Source organism: Gadus morhua, chromosome 6 (assembly GCF_902167405.1).
Source record: "Gadus morhua chromosome 6, gadMor3.0, whole genome shotgun sequence".
Classification (NCBI taxonomy): Eukaryota; Metazoa; Chordata; class Actinopteri; order Gadiformes; family Gadidae; genus Gadus; species Gadus morhua.
This window is the reverse complement of record NC_044053.1, coordinates 7,450,339-7,463,944: the sequence shown is the minus strand read 5'-3', so window position 1 is coordinate 7,463,944 and position 13,606 is coordinate 7,450,339. Positions and strand designations below refer to the sequence as shown.

At 47.3% G+C, this 13,606-nt stretch overlaps 1 protein-coding gene across 3 annotated transcripts in view; it reads left to right on the top strand.

Moving 5' to 3' along the window:
- abca2 (ATP-binding cassette, sub-family A (ABC1), member 2) overlaps window positions 1–13,606 on the top strand; it is a 57,952-nt gene that overhangs the window by 14,371 nt on the left and 29,975 nt on the right. For all 3 annotated transcript variants that reach the window (XM_030359643.1, XM_030359642.1, XM_030359644.1), the window contains 9 exons: window positions 3,001–3,112; window positions 4,406–4,563; window positions 5,601–5,722; window positions 8,875–9,003; window positions 9,533–9,709; window positions 10,365–10,595; window positions 10,943–11,370; window positions 12,138–12,297; window positions 13,085–13,213. In XM_030359643.1, coding sequence (XP_030215503.1) covers window positions 3,001–3,112; window positions 4,406–4,563; window positions 5,601–5,722; window positions 8,875–9,003; window positions 9,533–9,709; window positions 10,365–10,595; window positions 10,943–11,370; window positions 12,138–12,297; window positions 13,085–13,213 — 1,646 coding nt within the window. The remainder of the gene's footprint in view (window positions 1–3,000; window positions 3,113–4,405; window positions 4,564–5,600; window positions 5,723–8,874; window positions 9,004–9,532; window positions 9,710–10,364; window positions 10,596–10,942; window positions 11,371–12,137; window positions 12,298–13,084; window positions 13,214–13,606) is intronic.

Here is a 13,606-nt window from a genome sequence, read left to right as displayed (position 1 = left end):
TTTTTTTGTCCTTGCTTTTCTTATGACATCCCTTCTGACTAACATATTACCAACATGAAATTATTGGCTTACCTCACTGGGGATGTCTTGATCAAATTTTCAAGATGTGTGTTTGTGTGTGTGTGTGTGTGTGTGGATGTGGATGTGTTTGTGTGTGTGTGTTCCACTCTCCCTAAGTGTTGAAGGTCGCATACTGGTCATTTGCTTTCACTGGTTGTTTGGCAGGGGGAAATCAGAACCTGCTAACGCCTAGTCGATCCATGTAGTGTACACTTTCTTAGCTAGAAGGGCCTGGCGGTAATCCTACACAGCACATTGGTTGAGTGGAAGGCACTGGAGACAATCTGGGAGCGGTTGGTTTAGAAAAACGTTAATCCTCCCCTTTTCCCTCATCTTTCATGAGTAACCACAGTGTATAACCCAGCACACAGCTATGGAACAGCCCAACATAGACAGTTTCTCATTATCTAAATGGCAATCCTTATGATTTGCTTAGATGTTTGTGTTAAAATAACATTCATCCTGAAACCGAATCACAGTAAGATCTGTGCATGGGCGAAACACTAAGCTTCTTAAATGATAACAAAATAAATATATAATTATGTGCGCTCCTAACCTGTGTGTGCATGTATCTCTGGTGTTAATCTTTTTTAAACTAAAGCCCTTTCTGAAGGTTTCTGATCGATCACAACGCCATGCATTCATCATTCCCATATTATGTTTCGCAATACACTCCTATGCTTCTTGATGGAAAAAAACACTAGATCCCCTTAGCATATTGGCAAAATAGAGTGGTCACGTGAAAGTCACAGTCACATGGGTGTTCTGCTTGAAGGGTGCTCTGGGAAGCGGGTGATAAGGAAATTAGACAGGGACGCAACCTTTAACAAGACAAGCACACTCAACCAAGACAAGCACATTACTTTAGAGACCCTTATTACCCATAAGCCTGTCTGCCTGCCTAGAGCAACGCCCAATGCACCAGACGACACTCAGAGAATAAGGAGAATGTATTCGGGCAAAATGAGACGAGGTTACATTCGAGCAAAGTAGTGCAGATATTGGTCGGCTGCCAAGACAGGTGTTTAGTTAAAGGTCCAGGATTATGATGCACCGTTCACATGAATTCAGGCCGAAGGTAGATGGCAGACAGACAACACCTTCTGGGCTACACAGGGGGAAAAACAAACAAATGTCCGGCGGAATGGCAGGAGAGCTAAACGAAAAACAAAAGCCGATAAGTTGCTATGGTGATCGTTTACAAAGAATGTACTGTCGCAGATGACAGCAAAAAGTCAAAATACTGTAGCTTTGGAGAGGAATGCTGTCTGTCGCTACTGCTGCCAGGATTTAATGCCAGCCTTACCTCATTTTATCGTCATGCTATTGTCCAATAAAACGATATCCAGTTTGCCGTCTCCCGTACACCTGAATCCATTTGAAAGCAGTATTAATCTTGGACTGAGGAAAATGGTCTGACTTTTATTTTTATATGGTAAACATCTAGAGGCATCAATTTGCATCCGGAGCATCATGAATGTTGGGCCAGGGAAGAACCGAGGGCCCGCCCTTTATTAAACACATATTGTTAGGGGCTTCTCGCATTTATGGACAGGGGAGTGCAGGTGAGATACTAAAGTCACTAAAGTAAAGATTGGGGTACAGGGGAAATGACGTGGAGCTTAGGGCCGCAGGTTGGAAATGTGCTGTCCACATGGTGAGCGCTTCAGTGCCGGTTCCCTTGTCTTATAGGGAATGTAAGAGGATGTGCTAAACTCAGGAAATGATAGACGGGGACAGCTAGAGTCAGCATTTCAATCCCAGATCCGGTTTCAGCATATAATCTATTTAAGGTACAGGATGGCAGTTTGTTTCATCCTAAGTATCCTGTTGAAAATCTGTTTTTTATTGTCCGAGCAGACAGAAAGTATCCACACAGCTGAGCAATAAACGGACAAGTTAGGCTGCAGTTGGTTGTATGTATGGTAGTATGTACATTTATACGTAAATAAATTGATGGAGTACCGATCGGTGGATTGAGTGGATTGAGGATGGTTAAGTTGTTCACCATCCTCATGCGTTCTTTATAAAACACGTGGTCACATTAAGCACATATGTACAGGCACATCCTTTATCACACCTCCTCCCTAACAGCTGGGTTTCAGTGTCTTTATCTCAACCATTTAGGGAGAAATTACAGAAGGATAAGAGAGAACACTAGATCTCTCCCCATTCTCTGGATGGATAGATCCACTGTCCACATCCCATAACCAAACCACTCTGGGTGGCTGATGGGCTTTTCAAAGAGGCTTGTTTGCCAGGGGAATTGTGGTCGTTAAGCAGCCCAACCGGCAAACTGTACTTCCCGTTTACCTCCCATTTGTCGACAGCTGACGAAAATATGAGGCCATTTTGTGCAACAGAAAGATGAAAGCAGGTCGTTATTACTGACATCTGGCCATCCACTCTGACTATTAGCTGATTCACCCGCCCTCTCACTCTCTCTCCCTCTTCCTCTCTCACTCGCTGGCTTCCACTCTCTTTCACTCTCTCTATAGCTCTCTCTCTCTTGATATTGCACTCTTTCTATTTAATGGTTCTTCTCTTCCAACTCCCCCTTGTAAAAATAGTCATCCATTTCATCCATCCACTGTTGTGTGTGTGTGTGTGTGTGTGTGTGTGTTTGTGTGTGTGTGTGTGTTTGTGACAGAGTTACTAGCATCAATGACTAATGATTCTTATGTTCTCTGGCGAGCTTCTATATTACATCATATCTCTCTGTTCATCACCTAGAACCTAGCCATTTTACTTCTTATTTCTCCTTCTTGTTGACAACTTCTACTGTCACTGACCATCAAAATGGCCACCGTCCTTTCCAACTCCTCTCAAACCATCTCTGACAACCTTCAACCTCCATGTCGGTTGGATGGGCCTTTTTTTTCTATCCCCTCTCTTCTTCCTAACCTTCGACCTTTAACCCCGTGCCGCGACCATGGGCAGCCTTCTACAGCGCGGCGCCCCTCACCTCGGCGGGAATCATCCCCATCATGCAGTCTCTGTGCCCCGACGGACAGAGGGACGCCTTCGGCTTCCTCCAGTACAGCAACTCCACGTGAGTTAACCACACGCAGAGTAAGGTAGTGAGTTAGTGTGCCTGCATTACAACTACTACACGGCTTAGTTAGGCTGTTGGTGTTCCTCCGGCACAACAGCTCCACGTGAGTTAACCACGTAGGTTGGTTAGGTAGTTAGTTAACTTGTATGTTCATGTAAACAGACTAGTGTTCATTTGTTTGTACCTGACAAGTTTCGACTACTTCCTGCTGTCTTCTTCAAAAGCGTCAGCTGTTGCTGGACGCGTGTTATGTCAGCTGATGCTAGAGACACATGACGCTTTTGAAGAAGACTGCAGGAAGTAGACGAAACATGTCAGGTACAAACAAATTAATACTGGTCTGTTCACAAGAACATACAAGTTAATATATCAAGTAAGGCTAAATTAACCTTTTTGAGTTATGAGGTAGTTAGTAAGTTAGTGTACCTGCTTAACGATAACCAAGTTAAAACCACAGGTTGGTTGGTTGGTTAGTTAGTTACAGGGACAGTAAGTATCCCTGTAGTACAACAACTAGTTGAACTACGGGGAGTAGTTTGCTGAGAGAGACTGTGTGTGAAAGACAAATTAAGTAAGTGAGAAAGCAAGTGGGATGAGTAAGAAACTGACCGCCTGTTGCAGAGTCACCCAGCCGTCGAGGGAGGGGAGTTAGTTAATATCAAACTGACCGCCTGTTGCAGAGTCACCCAGCCGTCGAGGGAGGGGAGTTAGTTAATATCAAACTGACCGCCTGTTGCAGAGTCACCCAGCCGTCGAGGGAGGGGAGTTAGTTAATATCAAACTGACCGCCTGTTGCAGACTCACCCAGCCGTCGAGGGAGGGGAGTTAGTTAATATCAAACTGACCGCCTGTTGCAGAGTCACCCAGCCGTCGAGGGAGGGGAGTTAGTTAATATCAAACTGACCGCCTGTTGCAGACTCACCCAGCCGTCGAGGGAGGGGAGTTAGTTACTATCAAACTGACCGCCTGTTGCAGAGTCACCCAGCCGTCGAGGGAGGGGAGTTAGTTAATATCAAACTGACCGCCTGTTGCAGAGTCACCCAGCCGTCGAGGGAGGGGAGTTAGTTAATATCAAACTGACCGCCTGTTGCAGAGTCACCCAGCCGTCGAGGGAGGGGAGTTAGTTAATATCAAACTGACCGCCTGTTGCAGAGTCACCCAGCCGTCGAGGGAGGGGAGTTAGTTAATATCAAACTGACCGCCTGTTGCAGAGTCACCCAGCCGTTGAGGGAGGGGAGTTAGTTTGTAAGTGTCGCTCTATATGAATATCAAACTGTCCGCCTGTTGCAGAGTCACCCAGCTGTTGGAGCGGATCAACGAGGTGGTGGAGCAGAACCAGCTGTTTAGCTCTCAGCGACCCGGTCTGGTCCAGGAGATGGAGGCCCTGCAGCAACACCTGGACAGCCTGAGGACCTCCCCCCCCGACCTCGACCGCAACCACACCCAAGGTGATCTCCTTCAGGGTCGTAGTCGTGGTTACATCTTCCCCCCCCCCCGCTGTTGTGTGTTTTGCCTCAAACCTTCGAGCCAAACCCTCTGACCCCGCCTGCAAAAAACAGCGCCCCTTCCATTGAGTTCAATAGCTTTCATTAGTAACAGGTGTGTCGCATCAACGCCTAATCAGCAGGTGATAGGCTAACCAAATCAGCCAATTACGCCGTCTACCCACTGCACCCTCCGTCAACTGATGGCGGAAGGCGTGGCTGACGGATGGGGGGGTAGTCTTTGCAGAGGCATGCGTCAGCCAAGCCCGAGCATACGCGATCTGATTGGATGACGGATCTGTCGCTGCCTGAAAAGTTAAAAACTTTTCAACTTTCTTGACGGAGCCGATGGATCCAACGGAACGGATGGATCCACTATGCATTGCATTTCTGCCCCACTCAAAGTCAATGGGATGAGGGATGCAGTGGGCAAGAGGGGTAAGAGGTTATGCACACAGTAACATGTGTTTAGAGAGTCCCCTAATGTAATCTAATGTGGTGTTGGGGTGTGGCTCTCCTTTTAAGACAGCATCTTCTGTTCGGCTGTGGCTGTTCAGGTATTTTGCCTGTTGCCCCTAGCAACTAGCCCGTCTAGCTTTGTCTGGCACTGTCTCTTCTTTGATTCGGTTTAGTTCAATTGTTTTTTTTATTTCATTTTAAGGCCCGTTTATGAGCGTCTGGGTTTAAGTCCAGCTCCATGAATCTGATTTGTGCAATATCGATGTGTACTCTGGACAGTGATGTTGTGTTGTAGAAAGTGAGGGAGGGAGGGAGGGAGCGAGACAATCAGATGGATGAGAGAGAAGAGGAGAGGATGAGAGAGAAGAGATCAATTTGTTGGTTAAACAATGAACATTTTACAGTCAATCCATGCATTTAGGATCAACGTATTATAGCTGTGTGTGTGTGTGTGTGCGTCTGTGTGTGTGTGTGTGTGTGTGTGTGTGTGTGTGTGTGTGTGTGTGTGTGTGTGCGTGTGCGTGTGTGTGTGTGTGTTCCAGGCTTCACTCTGTCCAGTGTGTTGCGGAACCAGTCGGTGTTCCAGAGGTTCCTGGTGAGGAACCTTTCTCTGCCAGAGGACGCCGCCCACCTGCTGCTGACCACGCCCATCAGCCTCCAGGAGGTCAGCTGACGCACGCCTTGTTCACTCTCCTCACCATCACTCACTCTCTACCTCCACCTCACCTCACTCCTCATTCATGTACTTTATTGATCCCAGGCAGGATATTCGGGTTCAACAGCAGCTAGTGCAGTACCGAGAAATGAATTAAAAACATACATCTAAATAAATCCACCTTCACCCCTCGCTCTCTATTTAGCTCGCTCTCTCTCACTCACTTACTCACACACTTTTTTTCCTGCAATCCAACACAGACTCTCAGTAAATCAGAGACTTTCCTCAATGTTATCCACACCATACTGTGGACCAAATCCTACTGTAGTATAAACCCTACTGTAGACCAAACCCTACTGTAGACCAAACCCTACTGTAGTCCAAAACCCTACTGTAGACCAAACCCTACTGTAGACCAACTCACTACTGTAGTCCAAACCCTACTGTAGACCAAACCCTAATGTAGACCAAACCCTACTGTAGACCAAACCCTACTGTTATCCACACCCTACTATTGACCAAACCCTGCTGTAGTATAAACCCTACTGTAGACCAAACCCTACTGTAGACCGAACCCTACTGTTGTATAAACCCTACTGTAGACCAAACCCTACTGTAGACCAAACCCTACTGTAGACCAAACCCTACTGTAGTCCAAAACCCTACTGTAGACCAAACCCTAGTGTAGACCAACTCACTACTGTAGTGCAAACCCTACTGTAGTGCAAACCCTACTGTAGTGCAAACCTTACTGTAGACCAAACCCTACTGTGATCCACACCCTACTATAGACCAAACCCTATTGTAGACCAAACCCTACTGTAGACCAAACCCTACTGTAGTCCAACTCTATTCTGTAGCCCAAACCCTACTGTAGTCCTACACACTACTGTAGTCCTACACCCTACTGTAGACCAAACCCTATTGTAGACCAACTCACTACTATAGTCCAATGCCCTACGGTTATCATGGATTCTGATTTACACTTGGACAGTCACATCAAATCAGTTACAAAATTGCATATTATCACCTAAAAAATGTAGCAAGACTTAGAGGGCTCATGTCCACCGAAGACTTACAAAAACTTGTACATGCCTTTATCACTAGTAAGCTTGATTACTGCAATGGTCTCCTTACAGGTCTCCCAAAACAAACTCTATGGAAATTCAGCTTGCTCAGAATGCTGCTGCTAGAGTTTTAACAAAGACCAAAAACTTTGAACATATTACACCAATTCTTAAATTGTTACATTGGCTTCCTGTAGGTCAGAGAATTGATTTTAAAATCATGTTGCTAACCTCTAAATCCCTACATGGTTTGGGCCCAAAATATTTAACTGATATGCTTCCACTACATAAGCCTTCTAGAACACAAAGATCTTCTGAGACCAATCTGTTAATTATCCCCAGAGTAAACACGAAACATGGGAAAGCAGGATTTAGTTACTATGCAACAAATAGCTGGAATAAACTTCCTGAGGATTTAAGACTTGCCCCAACTCTGAGCACCTTTAAAACAAGATTGAAGACTTTTATGTTTGCTTTAGCTTTCTGCTAAATCTTAAATACACTTTTATTGACTTTGCATTTATTTTACTAAAATGCCTTTTCCCTTTATTTTCTATTTTTGCCAGAAGGATACATGATCTGATACCAGAGAGAAGGATAAGGGTTTGAGACCCAAGTTCTGTCTGGGTTAGAGTCCTAGAATCTGGTTTGGAGTCCCAGAGAAAGGACCAAGTTCCTTTGGGTCGGGTTGGAGTCCCGACGTGGGTTCCAGAGAGACTGTTGATCTGATCTTAATTACATTGCCTTTTAAATTTTACTTACTAAAAAGCCAATCAATTTAATTTTCTATTTTTACCAGAAAGATACATGATCTGATCCCAGAGAGAAAGGATATGGGTTTGAGACCCAATTTCTGCTGGGTTAGAGTCCTAGAATCTGTTTTGAAGTCCCAGAGAAAGGACCATTTCCTTAGATCGGGTCGGACCCCCAGAGAAAGACCTGAGTTCTGTCTGGTTAGAGTCCTGACGTCTGTCTGGGTTGGAGCCCCAGAATAAGGCCTTTGGTTCGTGGTTAGAGTTACTAGAATCCGGGTTGGAGTCCCAGAGAAAGTACCAAGTTCCTTTAGGTCGGGTTGGAGTCCCAACGTGGGTACCAAGTTCCTTTAGGTCGGGTTGGAGTCCCGACGCGGATACCAGAGAGACTGTTGATCTGATCTTAAATACATTGCATTTTCTATTTTACTAATTTCTTTGGATATGTTTTCTTTTACTTATCTATTATTTTATTTTATTGTATGACAATGTTTATATGTGAAGCACTTTGAGTCTGCCTTGTGTATGAAAAGTGCTACATAAATAAAGTTGCCTTGCCTTGCCTTGCCTACTGTAGTGCAAACCTTACTGTAGAGCAACTCACTACTGTAGAGACCAAACCCTACTGTAGTCCAACTCACTACTGTAGACCAAACCCTACTGTAGTCCAACTCACTACTGTAGACCAAACCCTACTGTAGTCCAGCTCACTACTGTAAACCAAACCCTACTGTAGTCCAGCTAACTACCGTAGTCCAACATTCTACTTCGGTCCAACGCCCTGCTGTAGTCAAACGCCCTACTGTAGACCAAACCCTACTGTAGTCCAACTCACTACTGTAGTCCCACATCCTATAGTCCAACTCACTACTGTAGTCCGACTCACTACTGTAGTCCAACATCCTACTGTAGTCCAACTCCCTACTGTAGCCCAATATCCTACTGTAGTACAACTCCCTAATGTAGTCCATTATGTTGAAATAAGATGAAATTCATGCCCTGCCTTCCTCAGATAGCCATAACGTTTTTGGTGCTGCCAAGGAGCTCAGGGTTGCACGCACACACGCGCACAGGCACACATTTTAAATTAGGATAATACATCTTTAAGCTCATTCAGCTTTAATTCTTTATTATTACTTGGCCGTGGGCCCCATATAATATCTATTCACACACACACACACACACACACACACACACACACACACACACACACACACACACACACACACACACACACACACACACACACACACACACACACACACACACACACACACACGTGGACAAAAAGTGCAGAAGCAGCCAAGCACTCTACATCTCTCTGTCCCTGTGCACTCGGCAGGTCTACAGCCTTGTCTTTGGCTCACATCCCAGAGACACCCGCACCCAGGCCCCAGATCAGGTCCAGACCCAGACCCAGGGCTCCAAACATAGCGGAACCAAGGCCGGGGAGGGGGTCCTACACCTGGAGGTACTCTAAACGCACTCGCTCAATCCAAGGAACCGACCGATTTTCCCTCTCATAAATGAAAAGCACCCATAATTGTGCAGCTCAATCATGGCTGCCAACCTATAATTGATTGACACCAAAGCAACACAGATTTTGCACAGACAAATTGTGATCCCATCTCCCTCTCTCTGTCCCCCTCTCCCTCGCTCTATCCCCCTCTCCCTCTCTCTATCCCCCTCTCCCTCGCTCTATCCCCCTCTCCCTCTCTCTATCCCCCTCTCCCTCTCTCTATCCCCCTCTCCCTCGCTCTATCCCCCTCTCCCTCTCTCTATCCCCCTCTCCCTCGCTCTATCCCCCTCTCCCTCGCTCTATCCCCCTCTCCCTCTCTCTATCCCCCTCTCCCTCTCTCTATCCCCCTCTCCCTCGCTCTATCCCCCTCTCCCTCGCTCTATCCCTCTCCTGACCTTCTTACTCTCTCCCTTCCGCTCCGTCTATAACTCGCTCTCGCTCTGTCTGTCTCTGTCTCTCTCTCTTTGATCCTCTACCACAGCAGAGGTTGCTGGGGGGTCTCCGGGGTCTAGACGGGGGTCTGCTCCACAAGGCCCTCAGGGACCCTTCGGGAGCGGCCCGCGATCGGCAGGCTCTGGTCAGGCTGCTGTCCCAGACGCTGGGGCTGGTGGGCGGGGAGGCCCAGCGCTACGCCCCTCAGGAGCTCCAGCAGGTGGAGGTAGGGGCGTGGTCATCCCAGGTCCGGCAGTCTTATGTCAGTGCACGCCTTCTGGGGAGAGCCGGGCAACCAAGTGCTGCAAAGGGGTGGGGCTGGGTCTTGTTTCTGTTTTGTAACGGACATGTTGTACCAAAGAGAAGCATTGGAGCAGTTGAGGAAGCTCTCCGAAGGGGATTTTAGGATGTGTATTTCATGTACACGCTGATTGATTTGAATCTTTTACAGAAACTTTTTCCTCTGCTGTTCGTCAAACACGTGCTAAGAGTTCCACGCTGTTCGTCAAACACGTGCTAAGAGATCCTCGCTTCGAGCAACAAAATTGTTAGAAAAAAATACGAAGCGAAAAGACTCTGAAATGCCTCGTTCAGCAAGATTTGAGATTCTCTCCCATCAGATATTAATCGTCTGACTTGTGAGACTACGGGCAGTATTGTGTCTACCTCTGCATGACACAATTTCATATCGGAGCGCTTATCTATAATCAGGAAGTCCCTTCCCTGATTGGTTCGGGGAATCCGTCTTGCGTGTCAATCTCATGCCTGTCCTGAGTAACGTATGGCGGGAGGGGATGTTGCCTTGGTTGCTAAGTTGCAAAATCGTACACCCTCTCTCGCACTTTGCAGCTCTCAAATCGTAATGACTCTAACTTCCCCAGGGTGTGATTCTCACCGGAGCCATTCTCGAAGTCCTGACCTGCGGGGAAGGCGGAGGAGGCGGGAGCAGTGAGCTAGCCAGGCTCCTATTGGTCCCTGAGAGGCAGCAGTCGCTGCTGGCTGGCTATCGCAGCATCCTCTGCGCCGGCGGGGCGGGGCAGCGGAAAGAGCGGTTTGGAGCACTTAGCCAGGTCCTGCGGGAGCAGCTGAAGACTCAGAGCGTGATTGACAAGGTAATGTTTGTGTGTGTGTGTGTGTGTGTGTGTGTGTGTGTGTGTGTGTGTGTGTGTGTGTGTGTGTGTGTGTGTGTGTGTGTGTGTGTGTGTGTGTGTGTGTGTGCTTTTGTGTGCATGTTCATTGTAATTTTGGTTTTTAATTGCAACTCTCAATTAATGTAACTCTTCCAATAGTCTTATTCCACCAACTGTACAAGAGGTTCATGATGGATAAGCATGCTAGTAATGAATAATTATAATACTTCAATGTTGTATGAGTCTCAGGACATTGAAGGATACTTCCATTGCATAAAACGAGGCAGAAACGAGGGTTGAAGTAACCGTCGAGTGTCCCCTCCACCCAGCTTCACCTCTTCAACTCCTCCTCGTCGCTCCCCCGCACGCGGCTGGCCGTGCTCCTCAAAGACCTGGCCTACGTGGAGCAGCTCCTCAAGGACGTGGCCCTGCTCTCCGGCCTTGCCCGCCTCCTGCCTCAAGGTGCCTGCGCGGGCCGCGCGCCTCCACCAGGCCACGCCCCTGCCTCCAACGTCACCACCTGGCCGCCCAACTCCACCGCCTGGGGAGGCGGGATCGGTTCTAACTCCACGGACACGCCCCGGGGCGACGGCGTAGAGGCGGAGGGAGAGGGGAAGGAAGGGGACGGCAGGGGACCGGAAGGCGGGCCGGAGAAAGGGAAGGAGAAGGAGGAGCCCCAGGCAAACCCCAGGTCTCAGTTCTCGGCCTTCGTGCAGCTGTGGGCGGGGCTGCAGCCCATCCTGTGTGGGAACAACAGGTGAGGAATGACATGGTTGCACATTTTTTAATCGACATGGAGTCTGTGATACATCATTCCTGATCCCTATGGCCACTTTGACCTGTTTTTATTTATTTAGATTTCGCAGCATTGGAACATTTTTGTAGCTACTTGCTTTTTTGGGTTCCCAGCCTCCCTTGTAGGTCGCTATCAATTAAAGCGTCTACTTCATGACATTGAAGTAAAACAATTTGGGCTGTTTACTATTTAGCCAATTATTTGAAGCCACTTACAATGGATTAGAAACATGTCCCTAAGGAACAGGTAGGAGAATCTTGCTCCAGGATGCCTACAGGTAGACTGTGTTGCTGTAGAAATATAAACCAGTCCATTCCGGCTGGAAGTCAAACACCAGAGCCATGACACTTTCCTGGGCCACGGTCCAGATATCAATCATGCCCCTCTCTGATAAGCAGTTTATGTGCAGATATGCTGAGACCCATCTCAGAGGACACAGAGGATCAAGTTTCAACACAGAGTGCGCTGAAAGATTACTCCTGGAAACTCCAGGTTCAAGATGAAAGCCACACAGTGTTTTGCCTCCAGTGATGAGTGATTGCTTTTGCTTCTGGATTGCGCTCATTAGCAACATGGTTGTTTTGGAATACTGGGGGTGGGTTTTCTCGACCCGTTTCTCTGTGTGTATTTCATCTCTGCTTTAACGAGGCGCCATAAAGACAGGGAATAAAAGGAAGAGAAGCTAAGCCAAATGGACCATTAACGTCCTCTCCTACTCTATCCGCCAGGATCATCGAGCCCGAGGCGCTGAAGCAGGGGAACATGAGTTCTCTTGGCTTCACCAGCAAGGAACAGAGGAATCTAGGCTTACTGGTGCATCTGATGACTACAAATCCCAAGATCCTCTATTCCCCAATCGGTTCTCAGGTGGATAAAGTCATTCAGAAGGCAAGTACGGGCAGTGTTGTGGGTGCTCCGGGAGAGCTCTCTGCTTATTAAGCCTCTATCACACATATTTCCAGGTCAAATACTGTGATAAACTTTCAGGCACCACTACTATGTTTCTTTAGTATTCACACAGGAAGTTACGTTCTGGAAAATGTCTGTCCCGCCCCTTTCACACATGGCACACAACAGTGCCGGAGTGGATGGGAAAAGGGGAAGTCCAGCAGATGGGGGTAATGCAACACTTGTGGATGCCAGCCGCCATTCAAATCTCAGAATGAGAGAAGTGTCCTTTAGTCTAAATCTGCTTGTTCACTTGTAAGCAAACAATATAAACTGTGTTGATGAATCACTCGACAATCATTGACACATTAGGATTAAAAGTCAGGATTCAAATACATAATCAGAGTCTTTGGCTTGGGTTTGTTTGCCCAACGGGAAAGCGTCTTACGTCAGATAGACCGAACACTTTAAGTGCCTCTCCTTGCAATGTGACTGACTGCTTTCATTCACCACTCAGCTGTACCAGAAGTGATCCCAACATGTCAGAAGAATCTCTGATTTCCTCTACCTGATTTCAGTCCCTTTTCTCATTCACACATGAGCCCATGCAGGAAAGGTTCTGGAACATTCCCGGGCTAGACTGCATGTGTGTTTTGTTTACACCTACCGTACATTTAAGCTGTACTGTCTATTCAGACTACTTCCAAGTCCTTATGGTATGCACCATTGCGTCATCAGTACACCACATGGAGACCTAAATCCTCTGTACGTTTGTAACCCACGCCAGGCCAATGAGACGTTTGCGTTCGTGGGGAACGTGACGCACTACGCTCGGGTCTGGCTCAACATCTCTGCCCAGCTCAGGACCTTCCTGGAAGACGGACGTATGCACGACCACCTGGCCTGGCTACAACAGGTGAATAATCGACCCAGTTCAGATCCAAAAGTGTTTATAGAGCACATTCAGAATCAACCAGCAGTGACCAAAGTGCTGGATAAATTCATGAGGTAGCTAACTGCAAAAATAAGCTAACGTCTCCCCCATGGCAACATCTCAGATGTTGCCACTCCTCCCAAATGGTAACTCCTCCCACATGATAACATCTCAGCCATGCTAATAACCTCTTCCACATGGTAACCCCTCCCACACGGTAACATCTCAGACATGGTAATTACCTCTTCCACATGGTAACTCCTCCCACACGGTAACATCTCAGACATGGTAATTACCTCTTCCACATGGTAACCCCTCCCACACGGTAACATCTCAGACATGGTAATTACCTCTTCCACATGGTAACCCCTCCCA